This window comes from Rhamphochromis longiceps, linkage group LG22 (assembly GCF_057381845.1).
Source record: "Rhamphochromis longiceps isolate RC_006_pf linkage group LG22, R_longiceps_female_GT1.1, whole genome shotgun sequence".
Lineage (NCBI taxonomy): Eukaryota > Metazoa > Chordata > Actinopteri > Cichliformes > Cichlidae > Rhamphochromis > Rhamphochromis longiceps.
In genome coordinates, this window is record NC_140577.1 from 9,052,289 (window position 1) to 9,079,641 (window position 27,353).

The 27,353-nt window shown below is 40.3% G+C and overlaps 1 protein-coding gene across 1 annotated transcript in view; it reads left to right on the forward strand.

The window, feature by feature from the left end:
• myo1g (myosin IG) overlaps nucleotides 1-27,353 on the forward strand; it is a 65,985-nt gene that overhangs the window by 6,863 nt on the left and 31,769 nt on the right. Inside the window, exons 3-18 of the mRNA XM_085396123.1 lie at nucleotides 1,021-1,114; nucleotides 1,270-1,435; nucleotides 3,910-3,963; nucleotides 4,151-4,246; nucleotides 4,430-4,546; nucleotides 4,651-4,857; nucleotides 5,014-5,159; nucleotides 5,262-5,376; nucleotides 6,964-7,134; nucleotides 9,158-9,228; nucleotides 14,570-14,644; nucleotides 14,825-14,957; nucleotides 18,694-18,860; nucleotides 20,261-20,468; nucleotides 20,979-21,202; nucleotides 24,020-24,164. Of these exons, the coding sequence (XP_085252249.1) occupies nucleotides 1,021-1,114; nucleotides 1,270-1,435; nucleotides 3,910-3,963; nucleotides 4,151-4,246; nucleotides 4,430-4,546; nucleotides 4,651-4,857; nucleotides 5,014-5,159; nucleotides 5,262-5,376; nucleotides 6,964-7,134; nucleotides 9,158-9,228; nucleotides 14,570-14,644; nucleotides 14,825-14,957; nucleotides 18,694-18,860; nucleotides 20,261-20,468; nucleotides 20,979-21,202; nucleotides 24,020-24,164 (2,189 nt within the window). The remainder of the gene's footprint in view (nucleotides 1-1,020; nucleotides 1,115-1,269; nucleotides 1,436-3,909; nucleotides 3,964-4,150; nucleotides 4,247-4,429; nucleotides 4,547-4,650; nucleotides 4,858-5,013; nucleotides 5,160-5,261; nucleotides 5,377-6,963; nucleotides 7,135-9,157; nucleotides 9,229-14,569; nucleotides 14,645-14,824; nucleotides 14,958-18,693; nucleotides 18,861-20,260; nucleotides 20,469-20,978; nucleotides 21,203-24,019; nucleotides 24,165-27,353) is intronic.

Below are 27,353 nucleotides of genomic sequence, written 5' to 3' on the forward strand. Positions count from 1 at the left end.
GTGGTTTTACTTATATGAAGGTAAAAAAAAATTACGCTGTGGTATTTTCACATACACAAATCAGCCCTGTGTTTGGTGTTGGGTTTCCGCTTTCTGCAGTTTTAATACTCAGCTAGGTATTTTTGGGAATTTAATTTATGCTTCTTTTTTGGTCAAAACCAAGATGTCATCAGGTGATGAGTCACACCATAACTTAGGTGTTTGGCTTACGTTTGATTTTTTAAGTTTATTTCTGAGTGCTTTTTGAGTCGTTTTCACCTCATTGATCAAACTGTTTTATCATTGTGTAAATATATGTGTATTCAGATACATGCCTGTTCTGTGTATGCAAGCTTTTTTTGTATATATGTATTTTGTTGGCTGTTTTAAGAGGGGCATTTTTTCAACCTTTTCCCATAAATCGTGGCTCAAGAGTTAGGAGTTCGCCTTGTAATCGGAAGGTTGCCGGTTCGAGCCCCGGCTCGGACAGTCTCGGTCGTTGTGTCCTTGGGCAAGACACTTCACCCGTTGCCTACTGGTGGTGGTCAGAGGGCCCGGTGGCGCCAGTGTCCGGCAGCCTCGCCTCTGTCAGTGCGCCCCAGGGTGGCTGTGGTTACAATGTAGCTTGCCATCACCAGTGTGCGAATGTGTGTGTGAATGGGTGGATGACTGGATATGTAAAGCGCTTTCGGGTCCTTAGGGACTAGTAAAGCGCTATATAAATACAGGCCATTTACCATAAATAAAGTATACTGTATTTTACTACTTATTTCTTTCACTCTGTAGGCAGGGAGGATGTGAGACTTATTTTATGCAGACAGGAATAGATATAGGACTATGAAGGTTGTCAAACAATATGATCTGCTAGATAGTGATTATTACTGCGTTGACCAAATGTCTGTATCCTCATTCATTAGATGGCATGCTGCTTAAATACATCCTTTTGTCAGTGAGATGCCATTTTTTCACATCATGTAAATATTCTGATATTATATTCACTTCCATGCTCAAAAAGGTTGTGAAACATTTTTTGTGTTGTAGGTGAAAGTGGGGCCGGAAAAACAGAAGCCAGTAAATACATCATGCAGTACATTGCAGCAATCACAAACCCAAGCCAGAGGGCAGAGGTCGAGAGGTGAGCCCTCACATGATCATTAGGTTCATAAGTTTTATTTTAATGTGATGTTGCCATAAATAACTTGTCATTCTTCTATTCCTCTGACTGCGCTTTACCTCCCTCATGGCTGATTCTGTAAATCCATCATTGGTTACCACAACGTGATCAATCAGTGTGAAGAACGTGCTGCTGAAGTCCAACTGTGTGCTGGAGGCCTTTGGGAACGCCAAGACAAATCGCAACGACAACTCCAGCCGCTTCGGCAAGTACATGGACATCAACTTCAACTTCAACGGCGATCCCACCGGAGGACACATCAACAACTACCTGCTGGAGAAGGTGAGATGATGAAAGGGTTTAAACTGCAGAGAGAGGGCCTTCACAGCGAGCCGCTGCTGAAAAGTACCAAAAAGTTCTTCTCATTTAGCTTTTAAATTACATCTTTCCTGCTGAACATGAATGTTTCATGAGGTGATAACAAAGAGGTGTGAGGGAACATCCATGAATAGATGTGTCTGTGAAGCCTCTATCCTCCTGCTGCTGCGCGTTAATGAATTGCTCACCTGGGGGTACTTGATGCTGCTGTATTTATCCGCTCTGTTAAAAAACCGTCTGACACTCAGATCCAGTTTAAATGATGGTGCCATGATTTATTCTCAGAGGGCAGAAATAACCACGCTGTCTCGAAGCAGCAAAAAAAAATCCAGAGATGAAAAACTGAAACAGCTAGAAATACAGAAGGTGGAGATTTGGACTTTTTCCTCCAAAACTAGGTGGTCTGGTCTTATTTGCATGGTGCACTGGGGTTGTTGCTGTCTAAAAAACAAAAAGCAAAAACAGTTTTTCCTGGAAAAATGAATTTTTGACACCACAACAGAGACAAAAGAAAACCATCAGCACTGTGAAAATTCTTTTCTTCCACACTACTTTTGCTGTTTAACTCATTTACTAAAGCATAATAGTTTATTAGGACGATACATAAGCAACTGCTTATATTTTTACTGTATGTGGACTGTACATGTGTAGCCTTCCAGTAAAAGCTCAAATGGTGTTTGGAAAAGCCATGAAAGTCCTTCTTGGAGGTAAATCTTTTCACCAGTGTTTCAGAAACATCCAGGGAAATATTAGTCTTTGATATCTAAAAATGACAGCTGACTAGCATAACATGTGATGCTATGTTCACACTGAGGCCTATCCCAGATGTGACAGGGTGAGAGGCGGAGTAAACCCTGGACAGGTGTGGGGCCAGTGTGTCACAAGGCTAACATATAGAGACATACAAACATTTGCACGTATATTCTCATTTATGGGTAATTTAGCATTACCAACTAACTAATTAACTAATGACTTTTAACTGTGGGAGGAAACCAGAGTACTCAGAGAGAACCCACTGCAAACTCAGCCAAACTGTGGATTTGGATTTGAGCCCAGGCTGCAGTGCTAACCACTGTGCCGGGCTGTCAATCCAGACTTAAATAAGTAGGAAAGCTATGATTATAAGGCTTGATACAGAATTTTCTTGACATTTATGTACTTGACAGGTTAAACCACAGTAAGTAGCAATAGCATCTACGTAGTGTGAGTTTGGTTTTCCTGTGGTTTGAAGTCTCATGTGAACCTGTGCACTTCATGAGTCCAGTCAGCTAACCACTCCACTCCAACTAGACTGCATCATGTCATCTCAACTGGAACAAATTAAGTTGTTGAATTTCACGCAGATCCTACACGATTTAATTACGTTCACCATATAAACATGAAATTATTTTGTTTAAAATTACAAGTTAGAATTGTGTAAATGTAACAACCACCAAGTTTAATTTTTCTGAGTGATTAGTGTTGTTTTCACGTTTCCCTTTTGGACTGACCCACTTGATTCAGCGTCCAAAGCTTTCTTTTTTTTGTCTCAAAAACTTAAACCAATGAGCTCTGACCTTTGGGGAATTGTATGTAGTATGTAGTAAAGGTATAATGGTATTTTTAAATTTTAAATTTTAAGGTTAGAAGTTGAGTTTGTCAGATAAATATTTCATTTAATGTCAGTGAACAAAAGAGAAGAAATTCTAACAAACAGACACAGATAGGCATTTATTGTCAGCTTTGCATTCAAAGTGACCAAATATATTTAGGATACATTTACTCTAATATTCAGTTAGTCTGAGAACATATATGAACATATATGGATGTTTGTGTTCTCAGTCATCCAGGTGATGGTGATCTGAGCTTGGAAAGAAAGTCTGGTTGCTTTTCTTTCCAAGCTCCTTAGAAAACATGTATGGATGTATATTCCAGCTAACGCTAATTGTCTGAGGTTTGCAGATATATGGCAGTCACACAGGTCGTGTAATACAGTAGCAGAAAACTAATAGGATGTAGAGTGGTAGTTGTTAAATCATAGTAAGAAGGTTCCAGGTTTCAAATTCTTTTGGGGTTCTCTCTGTGTGCTCTTGCTTAATTAGGGAGTCTAACCTTGTTATAGGCTATTGAGCTGTCCAGGCCGTCTGCCTGCCTCTCACCTGATGACACCCGGGATAGCCCCACATGTGACCCTGAATTAAAGAAAGAGTTGGATGGAGTAGTCTTAAGGTTTTTTCCTCCTCTAAGGAATAAGTAAAGTAATGCATTATTTTTCATTATGCGACAGAATAATGTGTAACACATTTTGAGGAATGACCCTAACATTGGTTACAGAAACTGCACCTAACTGAAAGTAACTTTTGAAAAAGCTTCGTCATCACAGAGTAATCGTATAACACTGTAAGAGTACCTTAGGTAGCATTTTTTATTTGCTACCATAATCTGTTTTCCTGTTCAAGTCCAGGGTGGTGCACCAGCAAGGAGGTGAGAGGAACTTCCACTCGTTCTATCAGGTAAACTGCAGTCTGCACTTCTGCTGTAAAACAGTTATCGCAGTTATCACATGAACACATTCACTCCGCAGCTATAACCAGGCTGTGCAATGTAACCTCCACAAATAAATGTCACCTGCCCAGTGATGCCTGCACAGCTGTACAGTCACAATGGTGCTGAGCTGGTATATTTGCTGTGTTTTCATAGCTGCTGCGTGGAGGCTCTGATGAAATGCTGCAGTCGTTTCACCTGCAGAATGATCCTGCTGTTTACGTTTATACCAAAGAGGGAGCGGAAACTGTTGTGAGTATATCATCTTGAGAGTTTTAGTTTAAGAGTGAATAAAAGTTTGAATAACTGATATAAATTAAACTGTCTGAATTTTAAAATGAATCTTTTTTTAAATTTTTTGCATAATTTGGAAAAATATTCCCAGCAGCCCATTTGTTTTATTTTGCATTTTTATTTGATCTCTTCGCTTTCCAGACCTCCAACAATGATCGCTCAAGCCACAAAGCCGTGTTGAGCGCACTGGAAGTTATTGGCTTCTCAAAAGAAGAGATCACCTCAGTTTATCAGATCCTCGCCACCATTCTGCTTTTGGTATTTTAGAGCTCGGATTAATGACTTTTCTTGACATACATGCAAAACATAAATTGGTCAATATACTTGAAGCATCCAATGATATAGAATGGTGTCTTTTTCAGGGCAATATGCAATTTGAGAGCGATGGTGAGAGCGTTAATATTGTGGGACAAGAAGTTGTGAACCACATCTCAGAACTGACGGCCACAGACCCGGAGAGCGTCAATAAGAGCCTCCTGTACCGCACGGTGGCCACTGGAGGAGGCGAGGTCATTGAGAAGGGGCACACAGAGCAGGACGCCTGCTTTGGACGGGATGCTTTTGCCAAGGTGCCAGAAACAGGCCCAAAATAGCTCAACAGTAAAGCTAAATGGTGTTACGGCTACTGAGGATGAATATAGATGTTTACAACATACAGTAACGTGTTTTCCTTTTATCATAGTCACAGTTGTGACCTTTTTTAAGCTCTGCCTTCTCTCCTACAGGCTCTCTATGAAAGGCTTTTCGGCTGGATCGTCAGCCGCATCAACAGCATCATTGAGGTGAAAGACTACGACCCAGTGCTGCATGGGAAAAACACTGTAATTGGTGTGCTGGATATCTATGGCTTTGAGATCTTTGACAACAACAGGTGGGTGTCACAACAGTGTTTTGACATCCGCCCTCTTTTCTTGTGAATACTAGTCATTGTTGATGTTGTTGCTCAAGTGTTTGTTCCGCTGTTTTCGGCCAGCTTTGAGCAGTTCTGCATCAATTATTGCAACGAGAAGCTGCAGCAGCTTTTTATCGAGCTGATCCTCAGACAGGAACAAGACGAATATCAGAGAGAAGGCATCACCTGGCAACATGTGAGGAAAACACACAAACACAAGCACTTGCACAACAACAGCTGCGTCCATATTTGTTCTTACTCAAAGTGGGCCTGTCATTGTTTCTCTTGTATTATATATCCGGTTCCAGTGGTGGATGCTCATATGAAATATGACAAAATTTCAAATAATAAGGTCAAAAGGTCAGCTTTCAGACCACTTGATATGCTCTGAGCCAGACAGATTTCTCCCGCCTTGTCTCTGTGATTCAAATATGGAGATGTCTTTATATGGTCATCTTAAACAGATCTTGCATTGAAGCCTCACACACCTGCTGTTTAAACCTTCTGTTTGAGAGAGGCAGCCAATCAGAGGAAAGCTGGATTTCAGACAGGGGATGAAGTGGGCATCAAAACCCAGTATGAGATAAATAGCCATAATTTTACAGTGAACTATGCAAAACTACCCATCAACTCTGACTTTGAAGTGTAATGTTGTGTCTATGTGTATCTAAAGGTCAGGCTGAGAGATTAAAAGTGTATTTTGGATTCAACATCAACTTCAGTGGTTCCCATCCCATCTCAAATTTGTGTTTTAATTATGCTTTAACTTTTACATAACCCATGTAGCATTGCTGTCCCCCAAACCCAGAACAGCCCCTCACTGTTTGGTCAGTTCAAATGAGGGACTGATCTGAATGGGAAACTGAGGACACTGGACTTGTCAGTGAGAATTTTTTTTTTTTGCAAATTAGCATACCCTGAATAATTCTCAGTTCTGACTTTAATGAGGTCCATAAATTACAAATTAACTTCATGTTTTATTTATGATTTATCCACTGAAGTCTTCATCAAAGTGTTTACTGAGGACACAGACAAAGTGAGCCAAGGACCTTTTCCCCCTATGCAAGAAGTCTTTCTGCAGCCAGATGAGTCGCCCCCTGCTGGATTCTCTTAAAACTAATGCAGGTTAAAGAAGCTTGTCCAATGGCTTCACCTTTCACTTCCAGAAGCTACAGCTATCCTTCATAATGTTGATCCAAAAAGGAAACTCTTAAATCACTGATTTTCAAATTGAAAATCTTCTAATCGAGTGTTGGATTTAAAGTCTCGTGAAAAGACACGAGTTTTGTGTGAGCTTAAAACCCTGACCTGTCTGCTCACTAGTGGACACCTGGTTGCTTAGGTAACCCTCTCATGTCATTTAAACACTTTCTTATGTCAATAAGCATCTTTCACTCCCATTTGTAGTGTCTTCAATCACTCACCTCAAAGTTGAGAAAAGTTACCATTTAGCTTTGCATTGCTGACTCTTATGTTGCCTTTTGTTGCCACATGTTGTTGGATTCTGATTACGACATCACTGCTAGTCTCTTGTTGTGTTAACTCTCATTACTTGTAGTTTATTTTAACATCGGATATACAACAATCTGTGAATCTGTTTGTATGGGGGTGTCATTGCAAAATCAAGAAACTGACCGAAACCACACACTCGCTGTATGTGGACACATCTGTCACAAAAGCTCATAAACAGAACAAAATTCTCGTGCAGTAACAAGAGCAACCACTTCATTCACAAACCAATCTGTTCTTTCTTTGAACTGACAGTCGTGCTCTTTATGCGTAGATCGAATACTTCAACAACCAGATCATTGTCGACCTGGTGGAGCAGGCCCACAAAGGCATCATCTCCATTCTGGATGAGGCTTGCCTCACCGTTGGAAAAGTCACTGACACAGTCTGCTTGGACAGCATGGACACCAAACTGGCACAGCACCCCCACTACACCTCCCGCAAGGTCAGAACTAATTACTACATCTCCTCATGTGATGTAACATTTACACTACGATTCCCTTACTAGACCCGAAGGTTAGAAAATAACCTTATACTCTCTAACAGTAGCACACAATTAAAAGGGCACTCAAAGAGCACATCCTCTGCCAAAGCCAGTGCATTATTTTGCAAGTTTAGGAGAAATTTGCTTCATACTTGGAAAGATGCTTTCATAATGACTGGGTTTCATTAGCACTTCTGCCAGTGCACAATAACAAAAGTATTTGTTTTTGTGAATTATAACATGAGGTTATCAAGCTTCTCAACAAAAGCAGAAGATCTTTAAATGTTTTTAACACAAAGTGGTTTAAAAACAGGATCTCGAACTTTCAGAATTAACTGGGAAGGAAGTGGTTTTATTTTCAACATGTTCTCATCAGACTTACAGTAAACCTAAAAGGCAAAAGAAGGAAGAAATCTGATCATTTGCCAAAATGGAAATGCTAATATTTGCCTTTTGTAGGTTAGAAGCACCGAAGTAAAGCAGTGGAAATGCTACAACCTAAAATAAATTGAGTTTTGCTCATTTTGGGGAAGGGTGGATTGTAAACACGTAAAAACAAAACCAGTAAAGCCAGTGAAGCAATTTATTGGATAAAGGTTGAGACAAATCCACACTAGTCAGAATCAATAAATGAGATGAAATCTTCTTTCAGGCAGATATTAGTAAATGGAAGGCAGTGCTGAGCCTTGAAAGACTTGAAATGTCCATTTACGTGGACGTATAATTTAACCAGTCACAATATTTAATGGAATTGTTGAGCAACAGTTCTTTAGACTGTCTGAAGGTCCTTCATATGTTTTACTTTGGACATTGGCTGCTTTTTCACTCATTTCCAGTCCAGTCCTTTTACCTGACCATTTGTTTTACTGTTTGTTAAGCTACTGACACTGACTTATACATCATTCAAGGATAAAAGGCACCTAACTCAAGGGTAAGGGGTCAACGGTCTTCAATTGGTATTGTCTTTACACAGACAACTTAGCAAAGAACCAATTTTAAAATATATCTGTGGGTGCTTATTAGCAGCCTGGTGCAAAAACAGTCTATTTGCATTTCTTTATTGCATATATGAAAAATACCAAAGATGACAGTTTGACAGGCATAAAATATATTTTTGTACCAAGAGATTGATTCCCAAAGAACTATTGTTTGAAAAGTTATCATGCATAACTCAGCATGGTGTGCACTCTGTCATTAAGAAACTGAGGAAAACTAACAAGTGGAGATAAAGAGGAAGTGACAGTCCTAAAATCAAATGAACAGTATCTGAAAGTCCTGTCAGGAAATCAGACATAAAAACAGCAAAGACCTGACACAGAACCTAAGAGATGCATCTGGCCCTTCAGTTCAATCATCCACTGTTCACTGAAGCCTCATCAGAAATAGAAGGGTGGCGCTCAAGATGGCACTCTTAAGGAAGGGAAACGGGGAGAAAAGGCTGAGGTATGCCAAATTACATCAGAGCTGGAGTGAAAATCAGTGTTAGCAGGTGTTATGGAGTGATGAGACCGGATTTGAAATTTCTGGTCCAAATTTTTATCACTGTGTACAGAGAGGGTCAACGGCCATCTGTAAAACGCGATTTAAGCTGTGTCAGGGTTTGGGGCAGGGCTTTTTCTTAAATACTGTGTTTGTATTCATGTCTGCATGTTTCAGTAAATCAATGATCTTGTCTCTCATTGTTCAAAATGTGAAGAAATGAGAGGCGGTTTGAGAATTTTGCACAATACAATTTTTTTTTTAAATTTAAATATAGAGGAGAATAAAAACACCCATAGTTACCTAAGAGAACAGGTGCAGTTTTGAGGTTTTACCACTAGAGAGCAGAGTTTCTCCAACATTTTTCCTTTTAGGTTTGCTCCAGATATGAGATGCTTTATGAAGTGCAGGATCTCCAAAACTCCTCGTAAAGTTGAGTCTGAAGATGTCTGTAATTGAGTTAAATAGATCATATTTCACTCACATTGTCCTCTCTTGTTTCCAGCTCAGCCCCACTGACAAAAGCATGGACTTTCAGAAACACTTCCGTATTCGCCACTATGCCGGAGACGTCACGTGAGTCGCTACATTTTGCACTGTTTGTTGTCATGTTTTTCAGTCCAAGGATTCTCTGTGGAGAAAAAATAATGACAGGCTGCTGTGCTTGAGTTCATGAGTGTAAGCCATAAAATCCTATTAAAGGAGGTCAGCTCATGGCAATGACATCATTTGGGCTCCAGCGGTCCAGAGTGACAGCTTTACTGAGCAGAATATGTAGTAAATTCCCATGTTAACCAAAATCTGTGCAATCCTGGAAAGATGTTGTCACTTTTCATATCCACTTAATTTATAATTGTATGGACAGTGGATGTTTCCACAGATGACAGCAGGGTTCAGAAGTCACATATACATATGTGAGTAGGACACTACTCTGCACATAAACAAGGCAATGTAGTGGCATAGAGAGGACACGCACACATCTGCTTACAAGAGCTGGAAAGACATGATTTTCAACAGGATCAGTGGATATTCATGTCCAAAAGCTTCCAAACCGCTAATATTTTATATGTCAAATTTTAAATCACGTATAATTTAAAATATATGTTTTACAACACATAGAATAAATTCCATCTATTCATTTTCTTGACCACATATGTAGTTTGAAGTCACCGGAGTGCTGAAGTCTGTTCCAGCTGTCGTGTGGAGACAGAGGCGGGGTAGAGATCATCAGTCTATCACAGGGCTAATACAGAGAGACAGACAACCGTTCATTACTGATATCGTCTTTGTTGTAGTGACAAAGGTTGTTTTAGTTCACTAAAACTAAACAAAAAATCAAAACCACATGTGAAAAATAAGATATTTTAATGAATGTTAATAAAAGGTAAGTAGAGATAGTAAAGATTTTTAAAAAGCGCGTTTTGTTTTAGTGACATTTTTGAATATAGACAGGATTGTGAGACAGTTTTGCTTATGTTTATTGAGACTGGAGGGTAAACATGACTATGAGTCAAGTGTTTGTAAGTTATGTTCTGAAAACTTGCTTATATCAGCCTTTATCACTATAGCAAAAACACTCTAAACGTAACACTGAAGCAGAAAAAAGCAGTTAAAACTGTCTGGGCTCTCCCAGGAAGAAGTTCTACTCCTCCACCTTGAAAGGAGGCAGGTATGGTGATTCAGATATATGACTAGGATGCCTTTTAGATGCCTCCTATGCGAGACATTTTGGGCAAGTCCAACTAGGAGATGGCCTTCTGGAAGACCCGGGACACTGGGGAAATAACGTTAATAATGTCAGGCTTTGAATGTCACGCTGGATGAGGTGGCCTTTAATAAGGAGGTCTGGGTATCTACACATGCCCCTGCAACCGTGACCCTGTAGTAAATGCACAGATAAATTATACTTGTAAAAGTAGGCTAAATCTAAAAATTAAAAACTTTAAAAAAAAGAGCTATAGTTACCCTGGCAGCGGCTTACAAATGTGTACTTTACCAAAGTCAAACAGGAGGCGTTCTGAGCTGCTAGAAAACAATTTATAGGACAGATGACATCATAAATCACATGTATGGCTATAAAACTGATATATGCATATTGAGCTTTTTAGCTTTTAGCCTGCTCCGAAAGTTGAATTTATTTTTCATTGATGTTAGTGGTTGCTTGGTTTATGACACACAGACTAAAGAAGAAACACTTTTCTCAGCTTCCTTCTCCATCACTGCTCCATTTCCTTATCGGGATTTAAACACTGCAGCGGCCAGATGAGGCCCCTGGCCAGCAGTCAGCCACCGTGGCTTTGGATCCCCACAGCTCACGTGTACTGCCCTCAATCTAGAGAGGGAAGGACATTAATATGTCAAGGGAACACGCAAGTGGAGGAGGATGAGGAGAGATGGAGCCAACTGATGAGACAATTTCGTCTCTGTGTGATACAGCAGCAGTAATCAAAGACTACTGAAGGAGGTTTATTGAGGTTCTGTGACTCTGGGAAATCCAGGCTAACAGGATGTCAAACACACACAGAAACACAGGACAATTTCATGCATCAGCTCAGGATCGCTCTCACCCACAGTTAGCAATGGTGTTTCTATTCCCCTGAAATGCATAAAAGAAAAGGTTCTTGTAGTAGTGATGTAGTATATGAGACAAAATGTTATTATTACTGATGCAGTAATGTCCAAGTAGCTGTTCATTTTATTATTTTTTATATTAATTAGGATTGTAACTAACAAGACTCTTTTAAGAATTACTCTATTAATTTTAATTATTTCACAAATTTATGCTTTTTTTTAATGCAAACCCAAAAGAAAAAGTTTGAGACCACTTAATCAAAAATATTGTGACAGTTGGTTGATCAACATGAGTGTTAGTCAAGAACTTTTTGAAGTTCTTTTCATTGCCTGCGGGTGCTTTTTAAATGAAGATTTTGCTTACAAAGAAACATCTTACAACATGCTAACGGACTGACCGCTCACTCCCTTTCAGCTGCATCTAGCTCTCTATGTCGAGTGGTTCGTTGATCTGATTGGATGAAATTAGCCAGTTAGACAGTGATAAACAGATAGTACAGAAGTACCAGGCAACTAGGCCAACTTCACTAACCTGCCAAATGTTCCACGTATTTAGTTTTTCATCCTTGTTTATGTCTAAAGCTAAAGCAGTGCTGTATGTTTTTGATTTTATACAAATACTTCAGTCAGAACACAGTTTTGTGTAAAATTCAACTGTCTAACTCCCTGTTAACTTCTAACGCTCATAAAACCTCCTTTTCTTCTGGACATTAGGGTTAGGGCTAGACGATGGAAAGATAAGCAGATTAATTTTGATCGCCAGACCACTGCGCTGTCAGAGAAAAAACACACACGTAAGCTGAGTCAGAGAGGGTTAAATTATTGAATGTTACGTTTGTTTAATTGTTTAGTCATGAGCATCCTAGAAAAACCATGTCGTCAGGGTCCTGCCAGCGGTAATATGACGGGCTGGATAAGAGCGTGTGTCACAGACCTGCAGTAAGTCATGACAGATGGCTGTCCCTGTCACTACGTGTCCCCATCATCCGCCCCCTGATCACCTCAGGGCCACGACGGGGTCTCTCCAGCTGAGCTGTCACCTCTCGTATATTGCTTCCTGGTGGCACCATCCCCTGTCCCATCCCATCCCGTCTCAGTCTTTCCTTACTCTAGCTAAATATACCCTCTTCCTCACCACCCGCTGGCCCCCCCTTTCTCCACTCTCACCAAACCACCAGTATCAGAAGCTTTGACCTACTTTGTTCTCTCCTCCTTTTCTCATCCTGTTTCCTTTTCTCCTGCTTCTGTTCTGCAACACTCACCTAGCTCTCATTGCTATCCGCGCTTTTAAATCCCTGCAGAATTTCAGCCTGCACATGCAGCACTTTCAGGAAAGATATACAGTTTCATATATTCCTACTCTACAGCTTTATATTGCAGGCATCTCACATCTTTGTCACCTGACTCTCCCCATATGTGCTGCCTTTCACCTTGTGCCACTCAGCGGTCTCCTTGCATCAGCCTTGACCTTCATACTTTAATATACATTCCTCTAAATCATTGTCGTGTCTCTGGAGACCAGCTGCCTTTGTCTTTGCCTGTCCTCTCCTGTCTGCTCTGTCGCAACAGCTTTCCTATGCTTGTAAATAAGTGCTTTGGCTTCTTGTTGTGGGTCCTGAACCCTCACTTTTTTTTTTACACTGTCTTACTTCAGCGAGCCTCCAAGAAATCTGATCAGGTTATACTGACTTCTGAGAGCCAAGGAGACACATCTGTCATAGGCACTGATAAGTTGTTAACGAATCCTTGACCATTTCCCCTTTGACTTCTATAGGCCTGGAAGTCTCTTTGGAGCCACAGGTATCGCCCCCTGGTGGCCATTAAAATACAGATTTAAGGCACTTCCACGTTGGCATCCCTTCTAAGATCTGGAGGCTATGTCCAACTTTTACACTGTCTATTATGGAAATCTGTGACATGTCGGCCTTGAACTTAGGATGCTAGAGTATGCAGTGAAATAATTCTGTCCAGCATCAGCCTTTCCAGACTCCAAATATGGACGTTTTTGCCCTCATATGCCCCCCAAGAAACAGTGCAAATGAGACCAGACACTGGCTAATTTGCTCTGGCATTGGACTGAATATGAAGGGAAGCTAATTTAACATGAACAAGAGTATTCTGAAGCCATTGGGGAGGCCTTTATTGAAAGTAAAATTCATGTTGAATACTTTATTATTGTTAATAATTGGATAAAAATGCAGATGTTTCAGGGTTTTTTGGCTTCTAAATGGACTGGTGCTTATATAACGCTTTCATTCACTCACATTTGTGCTTTTCTATATAACATTCACACTCCAGTGAACACATCAGAGTGCAACTCAGGGTTCAGTGTTTTGTACAAGGATACTTTGGCATGGCAGGGATTGAACCACCAACCTTCCAATTAGTAGATGACCTGCCTCTGCCTTCAGAGCTACAGCCACCTCAAGTGGGGAAAGACAGAGAACGTTTGAGAACCAGTGGTTTAGCAGTTGAAGGTAAAACAAGTCCTGCAGTAATCAGGAAGTTGGTGACTGGGTCCCAGCTTGTGATAGTCAGCATACATATGTGTCCTTTAGTGAGACACTGAACCCAAAAGTGCCCCAAACGTGTCATTGTTGTGAGTATGTTAATATGGATTATAGTCCAAAGTCCTGTAACTGGGTGATAACAGTAGAAAACCCCTATATATATAATGTAGTTTAAAAAAAATGTAATTTTAGGGGAATATTTGTATACATTTTTGTTTTGCTGCTTTTACTGGTTTTAAAGCTTCTCATTTACAGGATATGTGCACAGTCCAATAAAAGGAATGCATTCTTTAAAGTCAGAAATGCATCCACACTGTGCATCGTATTGTTACACTGTGAATACGAGGGAGAGGTTTTTATGAGGCAATGCTTACACTACAGCAGGCTCATCCCCCGGAGCTGGACAGCTTATGTAACTGTGCCTTACAATGTGCCCGTGACCTCCCACTGATGCCTCATCAAAACCAACTGAGCAGTTTGTGGAGGGAAAAAAAAAAGGCAGACAGATTAGTTTGTAGACAGTTCATTTTATCTAAACGCGAGCCATGAGGAGAATTTGACCATGTACTTAATTTGTAAATTGACTAAGCAGCATGACTCTTGCTCTAATCCTTTGCCGGAGGTCTGTGAGTCATTAGTAGCAGAGAGTGCAGTTAATGATAGCGACCCTTTGAGTGGCAGACACTTACTCTTTAAACTCTATTGCTATTTTAGTCTGACTTTTGTGTAACTTTAGCATCTTGATTGTTATTGTTCACTCCAAATACTCATCAATGGGGCCGCCCTCTCATTACTAAATAATTACTCTCATATCACCCTCTCTACATCTGTTGCAGATATTCCGTCGAGGGCTTTTTGGACAAGAACAAGGACCTGCTTTTCCAAGACTTCAAGCGCCTTATGTACAACAGGTGCCAAACACAAGCATCACTGACAGTTTTTCCCAGCATCATAATGCTCTTGACAGTTCATTAACTGGGTCATGTGTATATATGAGTTTCTTCTTCCCTCAGTCTGCACATCCCTCCTCTGCTAGCCTAGTTAATGGTGTCCTTTCTTTACTCTTTACCCCGCTTTCTTGCTTCTCATAGTGCCAATCCAGTCCTAAAAGAGATGTGGCCAGATGGACATCTGAGCATCACAGAGGTCACCAAGCGGCCTTTGACTGCTGCCACCCTGTTCAAGAACTCCATTGTGGCTTTGGTTGATAAACTGGCGTGCAAGGTTAGTAGTTTCTGCTTATGATCGACTTCCTCGTTTCTTCTCTTAACCCCAGTGGGAGGCTGTGGATGTATTTTCAGCTAATTAATGCACGTTTGATGTCCACACAGTCAAAGAGTAGTAAATGAAGAAGCATTAAAGTTGAGAAAACTGATTTCTAAACTAGTTTGTAAATATGTTAATCCATAATACTGCTGCTTTATGTCGGTGTTAAGATAATTATTTTAATCGCTACCACTCCGTCTACTTAGAGAGCTGCCATGAGACAGTACATGATTGATGTTAAATGGCTAAAATAATAACAGCGTTTTGCAAAAGTGTGTTGATTGGATGGTTAAGACTTTATAACGGTACCTTTTCCTACCTTGTGCTACCTTGATAGCATGTGATTGTGTAAGATAACTGCTAATAAATGTTAGTAGTTTGGTGTGAAGCCAAAATGGTAAATGGTCTAAAATGACTTGTGGCATCCATTACGGTTACAGTAAAGTATTTGCTTTTATACTGAAAATATAATGAAACTTTTAGGTTGTAGCACCAGTCAGTTCATTCAAGCCAGAATTTGACTTAGTTGGATTTCCCCATTTATTGGAAATGTACTGAGTCATTCTAAAGGGCTCGCTGAATTTGTGTGTGGTATTGTAGTAAGATGCCATCAGTTAGTGAAATGTCTTTCCTCTTAGATATCCCACAATATCTGTGGTGTTTAGGAACTACAAGAGCTCAGTCACAATGTAGCATAGCTCTTAAAAGTCCCGTAGACCTCCTCTGGCATTAACATCAGCACAAAAACTGTGCACTGGGAGCTTCATGGTATAGTTTCCATGGCCAGCTCTTGTAGGTTTAATGTGTAGGTGACCCAGTACTTTTGAACACATATACTGTAGGTGGATGTCTCACCAGATGATATTTCAAATAGTTCTCTTTTTTATAGTGCAGCCATCTACTTATTAATGTAGTCTTGTTAGCTTTAGATGAGTTTTTTCTCAATTATTAGAACTACCAAAATGTCACTTTATTAAAAGGCACAAACCAGTTAAGGGGGATTTGTTCAGTTTAGATTTAGCTTTAACTAAAACAAAGTGGTCATATCACCAGCTGCATATCTCATTTTATTTAGCTTAGCTGTGTAGTTAGATAACTATGGAAGCCCGTTTCCGCCACTAAAAAAAAAAAAAAAAGCTAGTATCCATAACTCGAAATTTCGAGTTATTTTCTCGAAATTTCGAGTTAGCTCTGCCAATCAAAAATATACGTGAATGAGGTCGCTTTCTTGTTACACGGAAGCATATGGCGCAGGACCGCGCACTCAAAAACGGATCCCAACAAATTAAAGTATGTTTGCTGATAGTAACACCATGTGATTCAGCTAATAACACAGGGATTTCATCATTTGTGAAGCCAGGCTGAAAACACTCAGCAATCTGTGCATTCACGACTGGATGTAATACCGGTAGCTTAGCTGTAGCATTTGTAGCTGAGGGCTTCAGCTTCCGGGTAACATGGAAATGACGTCATTCACGTAGATTACTGATTGGCAGCGCTAACTCGAAATTTCGAGTTGCTTTTCTCAAAATTTTGAGTTAATATGTCGAAATTTCGAGACAATAACTCGAAATTTTGAGAAAATAACTCGAAATTTTGAGTTATGGATCCTTTTTTTTTTTTTTAGTGGCGGAAACGGGCTTCCATAGATACCCAATTAGTGAGTTAGTGAGAAATTTAGTTTTTGGCTCAAACCTTGGTTAAATTACCAAAATAAAATCTCACTAAAAAAGATAGCATAAAAATGATTCTCGTAATATTGTTCAGTTTAGTTTAGCTTCAGCTAAAGCTAATGTAGGTAGCTAATCACAAGCTTGCATTTAATTAGCCTTTTCTTGCTTTATTTAGCTTAGCTACCTAGTTTCTACCCAGTTACCGAGTTTCTATAAGCTTGCTAACTTTAGAAATAGGCAAAATGCCTTTTCCTCAAATCATTAGATAAGTTACTAAGATATAATTTAATTAAAAGTAAGAAAGGATATATTTGAATCAATCATTTTAGCTTTAGCTAAGCTACATGCCAGTCTTATCAGGTAAAATTTCATATGCCTTTCTTTCATTATTTAGCATTACTGTCTAGGTAGTTACCCTATTACACAGTTGCTCTAAGCTTGTTAGCTTTAGAGGATTTTAGTAGACTTCTTTCTTCCATCATGATTGGATTTAGCTACTTCCTGATTTAGCTTTGTGGAATGACTGTCTGATTAGCTTTACAGTCAGCCTATAATTCTATGGTTTGTGTTTTTTATATGCTGTTTTCATAAACACATAACACATTTGTTTATATAGGTTACAGATTTTAATCTAGCAAAAAACATATGAAAGATTGAGTCCAGTGGAGCATTTATTTTGGTTTTGCTTCTGTGCTTTGATTTTGTAGAACATGAATTGAAGTCAAATCAATTACTCTGGAAACCTACAGATTTGTTTATATTTCTGTGTCAGAGTTTGTGTTTAGTGCCAGCGTAGATCATCTCCCCAGTTTACTCTGCTGTCTGTACTGATGCTCTGCACCAGTTATAGGCGGTTCTGGTCCCTGTAAGTCTGCATGACTCACAGACTATTCTGAGACTCCCAATGTGTTTGTGTGATGTCTCCTTTGGATAGTGCATAATAAACATCGGAAGAGGAAGAAGAGGTGTAGCATTTACATGTATACATCGCAGTCTGTTCCTTGTGGTGTCAGGGAGTAGCAGTGTTTCTAAGTTGTCCTGATCCTATCTGTCTTTTTGTGGCGTTTAGAGGGTGCTGAGGAGGAGAAGGAGATGGAGGTGGTACATAAAGTATGCACCTCACCTCGCCTGGCCTCATCTCACTGACTGAAGTCTGACATTTCTTGCTGTTATTTTTGGATGGCCTGCTTCCGGGCTGCTGTAGCATCTCGTCATGATGTGGCTGAGGTGAAATGAAAGTAAACTCCCATGCCTGAAGGGTTTTTTTTGCTGTAGGTCACGTTGAAAGAGCAGACAGTTTTCTTCAGCAGCAGTACTGAAGCACCTGTGCTCAGGCTTCCCACTTCATTTCCTCTCAGCCTTCATTTTCTGACATTTTCTCAAACTGCTGCCGAGCTGAGTCGAAACTCCAGGCAAAGCCTGCACAGGGATCAGTGTTTGGTGTCAGAAAGTGCTTCGCCTTATTTGTCTTTAATGGACAGAGCGGTTAAATCAGTGAAAACACAACAGCCAGTTCTTTGACAGGATGTAGTGCATCCCCGCTATAACTGTCAAGGTTCAGGCATCCAGCCATGACCCTGCTTCATCTAAAGTGCAGCTCGGCGTGCTGCTAGCGAGTAGCTGCGCGGGGCTGGGCTGTTGTGAGGCTCAGCTGCTCACTGTGGCGTTTGTTGAAACATTCTGCAAGTCTGATTAAGGTCACTGAACTCAGTTTGCCAGTTTTGCAGCATGGCTGTGGTGCAGCTCATTGACAGTTTACAAGCTGAGTTCAGTTTATTTACTCGCACAGTGATGACCGCAGCGGTGACGCGAACACTGAGAAAAATCAAAGACCTGTTCAAGTTTGTGCAGGTGATAAAACAAGAGTGTTATGAAAAAATACATTCAGAGTATCAGTCTAAATGCAGTGTTGCTGTGTCACCAGTGATGTAACACTTTATTGAAAATGCAAACAGGCTTGTTGAAATACAGCCAAAGAAAGCTCACACCATGCCAGCTGAACAACTTGTTCTATTTTGCAGGAGCCATACTATGTGCGATGTATAAAGCCCAACGAAATGAAGTCACCGGTGTTGTTTGATGACGCCCGCTGCCAGCACCAGGTGGCCTACCTTGGCCTGCTGGAGAACGTGAGGGTACGCAGGGCGGGCTTTGCCTACAGGCAGCTCTATGCTCGCTTCCTGCAGAGGTAAGACAACGTGATTACGGTCTAGTGAAGTGGTCTCTTCAGCAGCGGAGTGTAACACCATGAGTAAAAAGTAAAAAAAAGTAACTTTTCTTACCCAAAATGTACTTTGATCTGAAACCTTAAAAAGATGGCACACATTTATGTAAATAATACTACTCAAGAGATTTAGACTATTTGACAATTGGTGCCTGTTTTAACAAAACCTAACACGACTAAAAAGACCTAAAGTTAACATTTAAGGTGTGTCAAAAAGTTGGCTAAAAGAAAAAACACATTACCAACATTACCAGCCTGGTTCGTGCATGATATGTTTTGTATTTTTTGAAGTCGCTACGTGTTGGACAAGTCATTATAATGACCATAATTTAATTAGTATGACCTGAAACTAGAAAATGAGTCATTAGCCATCAGGACAGTGTTTAGAGGTCCCATCACAAGAAAGTGGAGGGCAGACTTCCACAGGACTGGAAGTTTTTTTTGGGAGCTAGAGGGATCGCCCCCTGCTGGTAATTAAAAAGAAAAAGTTTATGGCTTCAGTTGTCAGACTATGTTCAGCATTTATACTGTGGTTGCTTTCCCTTCAGGGTTGTCTTCTTGTGTAATTCTGCACCACTGCAAGCACCCTAGCTATTTTAGGATTAAAGTCCTGTTCTGACCATCTGCTGAATCTCCTCCACAGTTTCAAAATAGCAAACCTTCAAGTTGAATTCCATTTTTGGATTTTTGGGAAGAGGAGGAAGTAGCAGTGAGCCCGATCTGGAGATTGGAAAGCTCAAGTGTGATTGTGTTACTCATAAACTCCTGAGTTTTTCTTTAACGGCCTGTCAGCAGGTGCACAATGGCACGATAGCAAATGTCAAAGTTAAAGTTACAAAATTGTCTGGGAGCAGGAAAGTGCTACATTAGAATAAGGTCTCAGCAGATGTGGCAGAAGCATGGCCATGTAAGTAATTAAATACAGATTTTAAAATTTTTTAATGAGAGCCAATGAAAGGAAGAAAAACATGGACAATGTCAGAATGTTATTTTGGTGTGGTCACAATGTTTTCTCCAATTTTAATCAAAGCTACACTTGACTCTAATACCATAAATTAAGATATCTGCCCTCCGATGCCTCTGGATATCACAGAAGGCATCTGGATAAAGTCTGACCCTCGTTGAGAGTTCATGGTGCACAAAAATGTGCAAATGTCAAAATCACAGTGACGATGAAAATTCTCTCGGTTATGCTTCTGATATTGATCCCTCAATCTGACACTTGGAAACTGCTTGGAAACTCACGTTCTCAGGTAGCAGAGTTAGTGATGTTCACTGACATCAACTGTCTCTACCCAAGTTTGAGGTCAGACTGCAAACACTTATGTGATCATCGTCTCTGATTCTTGCTGAATGTTGTTCAGGTATAAAATGACGTGCGAGTACACCTGGCCAAACCACCTGATGGCGTCAGACAGGGAAGCTGTGGAGGCCATCGTCATCCAGCACGGTTTCCAGGACGACGTTGCGTACGGCCAAACAAAGCTGTTTGTGAGAACGCCGCGGTCTCTCTTCACACTGGAGCAGGAGAGAAACCACCTCATCCCCATCCTGGTGACTTTCCTGCAAAAGGTGAGGCATGCAAGTGTCACCATGCTTCACAGCTGGTTTAATGTTTAATTTTAAAGATCCATTGATGTGATAGTTTGACATCTAATTCAGCATCAGGAACAGTTCAGATGGTGTGTTGAAGTTAATAACATGCAGTGTTTTTTCCACCAGGCTTCAAGGTATCAGAATAGAAACTGCAGTTTGTCTCAGGCTCATGAATATGTGGCTCTTGGTTATGTTTGACTGAAATTCATCTGCCAGCTTGAATCCTAATTTCCTGTAACAATAATTGGGATAATTAATGCGATCCAGAGCGCAGCTGCATTAAAGTCAATTACTTCGCTTGCTCAATGAAATACCCTTCTCTTTTCTCTTTCCTCTGACCTACTTTATAACTGCAGAGAAATCTGGAACTCTAACTGGAGGAAAAGTTTGTCTTAAGTGCTGTGGGATGCAGAGGCAATAATTTTTCTCTTGTTTTGTCTCTTTCACACGCCCCTTTGTTGTTGTTTTTTTTAACCTGACCCACAGGTGTGGCGCGGGACTCTAGCTCGTGCAAGGTGCCGGCGGATGAGGGCCATCTATGCCATCATGGGCTGCTATAAGCGCTACAAGGTCAAGGCACACTTCTGGGAGGTGGAGCGGAGGTTTGCTAATGTGCGAACTATGGCCGACTATGGGAAGAGCTTGGAGTGGCCGACGCCGCCTGCAGCACTGTCGCAGTTTCACAGCATCACAGTCATGCTGCATCGCAGGTCAGAGCACATAAAAATATGCAACTCTGTGTGGTCTGTGAAATACTAAGGATATTTTACATTACATAGACTGACATATTATGCTGTGTCATTATATATTTAATAAAAGCTCAGCCAAAAGAAGCAGTGTCCATCCTTACTGCATCCATGGGAACCCTACCAACATGATGCACAGTCACACAGTTTTAAACTTGGGTGTTATCAAATCGTTGTCTCTGGGGATTGACTTGATTTTGGAGCCAAGCTGAAGTGGCAGTTTTAGGAAACGCCGCTTTGGGGATTTTCATGTTGGCTTCATTGTTCATCCCCAGAGGTTGCTGCTTAGATGTGAAACACTTTAGAGACTTTATTACAGATGAAACAAAAGAGATGTAACTTTCGAATTAGTGGATTAGTTTTAGAGGTTAGTAAAGTATTAACGTTTAAAGATATTGAGAAACAGCCCTTCTACTTGTTTACAGCCTTTTTGTTAAGCTAAGCGAAGTGGCTGCTGGCTAAAGCCTGAATTCACAGATGCGAGAGTGATTCATCTGTCTGTTCTTTGCCGTTCTTTTGATCCACTTCAGACTTGGTGGATCTTTTCTGGGGTTTGAGGAAGAACAGCCCCAAGTTTGAAGTTGTTTGGATAAGTGGTTCAATATTTTAGCTGGAATTTATTCTCTGTTAGCAGTGTTTCCCATAAAGTGACTGCTGCCCGCCCGACTGCACATAGAGTTATACATATTCAAGCCTCTTAACCCTAGGTTTAACTATCTGAACTAAGTGCCAAACCCTAACCTAATCCTAATTCTATCCATTAGGGTTAAAGTCTTACTCCTTCTTCTTCATCCTTACCTCTTTATCCTCACTTCGTCTCCCCCACCACTCTCTCCACCTCTTCTCTACCCTGCCTGCTTTCTTCCTCCATCTCTTTCATCTTCATTTTGTAAAGTGTGCAAAAATCTGGTTTCTTTTTTAGATTAGATTAGATTAGATTAGATATTAATCCCTCGGGTGGGTTCCTCTGGGAAATTCGATTTCCAAAAAAGCACAGCACCGACAGAAGTTACAGAGTTACAGAATATATATATATATACACACACACATATATATATATATATATATATATATATATATATATATATATATATATATATATATATATATATATATATATATATATGTGTGTGTGTGTGTATATATATATATATATATATATATATATATATATATATATATATATATATACACACACACATATATATATATATATATATATATATATACACACACACACACACACACACACACACACACACACACACACATATATATATAAATACAGAGACAATATAAATAAAATATACGAAGGGGATAAATAGAATAAATAGGAATAAAAAATAAAATACAAGTGAATTGCACATTTCAAGTATTGAGTCTATTGCACCGTTGACTATTTACAAAAGTATTGCACAAAAGGTATTGCACAGTGAGGTGAAGAGGCACTACAGCTTAGTTGTTCCCCCCTCCTTTGTCCTCCTGTTTCCCCTCCCTCTCCCCTCCAGAGAGGAGTTAAACAGTCTGATGGCGTGTGGGACAAAGGAGTTTTTAAGTCTGTTAGTTCTTGTCTTTGGGAGAAGCAACCTGTCACTGAACAGACTCTTCTGGTTGTTAATGGCCGTGTGCAGAGGATGTCTGGCATTGTCCATAATGTCCATCAGTTTCTTTAATGTCCTTTTCTCTGCCACTGTCACCAGAGTGTCCAGCTTCATGCCGACCACAGAGCTAGCCCTCCTGATCAGTTTCTCCAGCCTGGATGAGTCCTTCTTTGCTGTGCTGCTCCCCCAGCACACCACAGCATAGAAAAGTACTCCAGCAACCACCGACTGGTAAAACATCCTCAGGAGCTTCCTGCAGATGTTAAAAGACCTCAGCCTCCTGAGGAAGTACAGTCGGCTTTGGGCTTTTTTATACAGGTGCTCTGTGTTGCATGACCAGTCCAGTTTATTGTCCACCCACAGCCCGAGGTACTTGTACTTGTTGACCACCTCCACCTCCTCCCCCTCTATCTGAACCGGCAGTGGACCTGCTCTAGACCTCCCGAAGTCCACAACCAGTTCCTTAGTCTTTGAGGTGTTGAGTTGCAGGTGGTTTGTGTGACTCCATGCGACAAAGTTCCTCACCAGACTTCTGTACTCCTCTTCCTGATCATCCCAGATACACCCCATGATGGCTGTGTCGTCTGCAAACTTCTGAATGTGGCATAATTCAGAGTTGTAGCAGAAGTCAGAGGTGTACAGGGTGAAGAGAAGAGGGGACAGCACAGTTCCCTGTGGTGCTCCTGTGCTGCTGACCACAGTGTCAGACGTGATGTCCTTCAGCCTGACGTACTGTGGTCTGTCGGTGAGGTAGTCGGAGATCCAAGCCACCAGGCAGGGGTCCACCTCCATCCTGTTCAGTTTTTCTTGAAGCATACAGGGCCGGATGGTATTAAAGGCACTGGAAAAGTCAAGAAACAGGATCCTGACCGTGCCTTTTCCCCCATCCAGGTGTGAGTGGGCTCTGTGTAGGAGGTACAGGATGGCATCCTGTACCATCCTGTACATTTAAGCACATGTGTTGAAATCAACTCATCTCTTAAGGTCACTAAATTCTCAGTAGCTGCAGAATAAGTCGAGTCAGTGTTTGGCTGTGTGATTGAGTGAGTTTTGGATCACTGATTTTTATCCTTTATCTGACTCTAACTTAAAGCTGTTCCTCCAACTTTTCTTTCTTTGGGCCTTTGAAGTAATATCCACCCTCATGGCATGCTGTCTTGTTCTCATCCCTCGGTGTCAGGTGGTGGGCGAGGCAGATCGTGAAAAACATCCCGCCGTCTGACATGCTGGAAGTTCGGGCCAAAGTGGCAGCTATGACGGCTCTGAGCGGAGAGAGAAAAGACTGGGGAGTCAGCCGAGCCTGGGAGAGGGACTACCTGGCAAATGTAAGAATCACAGTAGTAACAAGATAAATCCTGGGTACCTTTGTTGTTTCTCAGCACATCGTGTTCGAATAGGTTGTAAAATTATTTGTTTTGGGATTTATTTTGACCTCTGGAAGACACTTGATTTATTTTACCTTTATTTAAGCAAGAAAATTGGACACTTGAGATATGAAATCTTTCACAAATTTGTGAGTATCCACCTTAATATGCAAAGATGAGGCAACACACGCACACACACATACATGCACGCCACACTTTTTGGTGAATAGATGCTGGGATGTGTGATCAGCAAAGATGGATGGATAGGTCACTAGGAGATTGGTGCTCCTAAAGTTTGCTTAAAAGATGCTGACTTTTCTGCAGTCTCACCATTTACTGTCTGAAGATGAACAGTCTCTGTTTCCAGTTTACATCACACTTTTCATAGTTTCAATACAGTTTGGCAAATAGCTAGTGAGCAAAACAATAATAAAACAACTTTCTTTAAGTGTAAAGAAGTACATTATATATATATATATATATATATATATATATATATATATATATATATATATATATCAGTGATTCATTAAAAAAAGTCACATGTTTGAGATGTCATTAGAAAAATAATGCCACTCTTATATGTGCATTAAGTTTTACAGATAACAAAGCAAAAGTAAATAACTTTCACTTGTAGACCACCAGAAATCTGGAGTAGGGCTCATCCAGATTTTGTCATCCACCTTTCTGTGACGTCACTGTGACACACAGACAAAATGGAAGCTTGTATGTGCATTTGATGACCTTTTGTCTGACAGCATAGTACAAAGAAAAACAAAGAAAATCCAACAGGGAACTATATCTGCAAGAAAGGAAAACATGTGAGCAAAATAAAAATGTATTGGCAACATTTTCAGAGAGAAAACACCAACAAAACACATTAAACCTGAGGGTTGTTGTACACACAGGCTACTTAGAAGAAGTGAGTACAGCTGTGGAGAATACCTGGGTGCAAGCAATCAGTGAAACACAATTATGGGAGGCAAAACTGAATAATAAGCACACAAGACAAACTAGCTCTTGAACATGAGAACACCTAACACAGATTTATACTTAAGACACGAGAAACACACGCGAGGCAGAATAAACTGAAACAGTGAATAAAAGCAAACTATAACCACCAAATAAACTAGATGGCAAAACTAAAACTAAGAAACCAGCCATTATGTCTGCGATTATTGTGATTCAGACAGCACACCTAAATCTCAGCTAGAAAAGCAGAACTACTTTTGAAATCACCTGAAATGATATTGCAATGCATTTTATTGAAAAGCTGGAGTTGACTTTTCTGCCGTTTTTACACTTTCCACTCCAGATTTAAAAAACAAACAAACCCAAAAAACAGTAGAAATAAGTCTCAGTGGCTTCCCTGGAAAGGCAGAACATGATTTCAAAATTTAAAAAAAAACAAAACTTGTTTCTTTATATATATTTTAACATATCAATGTTAAAATAGTGACATAGATTCTCAAACACTGCTGAACTAATAAAAACATTAAAGCATTTTGTAGTTTTATAGTTTTCCGCTTGTTTTTTCTGCCTCTTTAACTTTCAAAACGGAAGAATTTCTTAAGCAGTTGTCATTTCACATGACTCCCATTTAGTTAGTTCAGCTGGATATTTTGCAGCCCACTGGCAGGAAATTTTCACACAAATTCATCACAGTAATGAAAAAAGACTTGAACAATCAGCTGTGTATAGGATCATCTTTTGTTGTGAATGTATACTGTGCATGTGATGTGCCTTGGGCTGTGACCAAAAGAGGGCTGTTCATGTGAACACAGCCCTTTATTGATGAATACTACAGTTGCTTCATTTACCAGCTAATATGAGGTTGTTTTCTGACTTTAAAGATGCCTTCGGGGAGCGTGAGCGTGACTGCCGCAGAGTCCTGAGACATTCCCTTTGCTAGTTTGTCAGCTGGCCCCTGACTTGCTGGCCTCCTTCAGGGATCTAAGTTCATGTGATTGCATTTAATTCCACAGTGACCTGTAGATTAGTGCATGCATCGTGGCATTCAGTCAGGCTGAATCCTTACTGTGATTGTAAGTTCACCGAGTTCAGGGGGTTCATGTCCAGTCTTAAGCTTCAACAAAGGAAAATTTTCAGGTAATCAACACTAAGACCTGGAAAAAGTGCCTGAACCTGCCCCGTTTCATATTACTTAAATGAACATATTTAGACAGTGATTTTCCCATTCAGCAAAAATGGTGGCTACATTCATCTTTTATATATAGTCAGAGATGTTGAATCTTAGCTGTTGGTAGTAATTTGGAATCACACTAGCATATCAGTTCACTCAGTAGCACTCAGATTTACCTCTGGAACCAGAGAAGCTGGTACAAGTTTAAAAACTAAGAGGTTTTTTGGATACTTACCGTTTCCAAATAACACCAAACGATAAGCCATAATATAAGAGTAAACCAGTATGCATCCCTGTGAAAAATATATCCTCTGTCTTCTGACATGTTTTGATTACAGCATCAGACAACAGAGAGAAGTGTCACCTTGCCTCCATCACCTTATGAAACACCTTCACACCAATCAACAGGCAGTCATGGAGCCTCTTGGTTGGCATCCGGTGCTCTTTTGAAGTAGGCCTAGTTTCTCTCAGAGGGGATATTTGGTTTCCAAGTGGCTCTTTAGGCTTTCTTGGCGTCATGTTAGCACACATTCAGATTAAGGGACGTTGACATCTCCAGGCAAATGAAGCCATTAGGCAGTTCAACTTTCCTCTATGCTCCCTACTGATTTTTTTTCTCTTTTCTTTAGTTGGCGAATAGGCTGGACTGGTAGTTAGTTGTGGTTTGATTCACACAAGAAAGTGAGCTGTTTTCCCCTTTGTATTCTCCCTGCTGTCAGTCAGAGCCTTTGATGTGTCATGCTGTCATAATACTCCTCAAACAGACTGAGGTTCACTTTGATAGAAGAGATTTTTTAAGGGAAACGAGTGTGCAGAAAGTACTGATACAGAGACTGAATTTATTTATATAGTTTGTCTGCAGTTATTTACTGCAAAATGAATGTACGATGGTCACACCTGGATTTCTTCAGTGCACACAGTCTGGGAACCACAGCTTTAAACCGTGTACTGTATATATTAAAGCATGTAAAATAGATTGTAGGAGAAATGTTTAAAAAATGACCGTG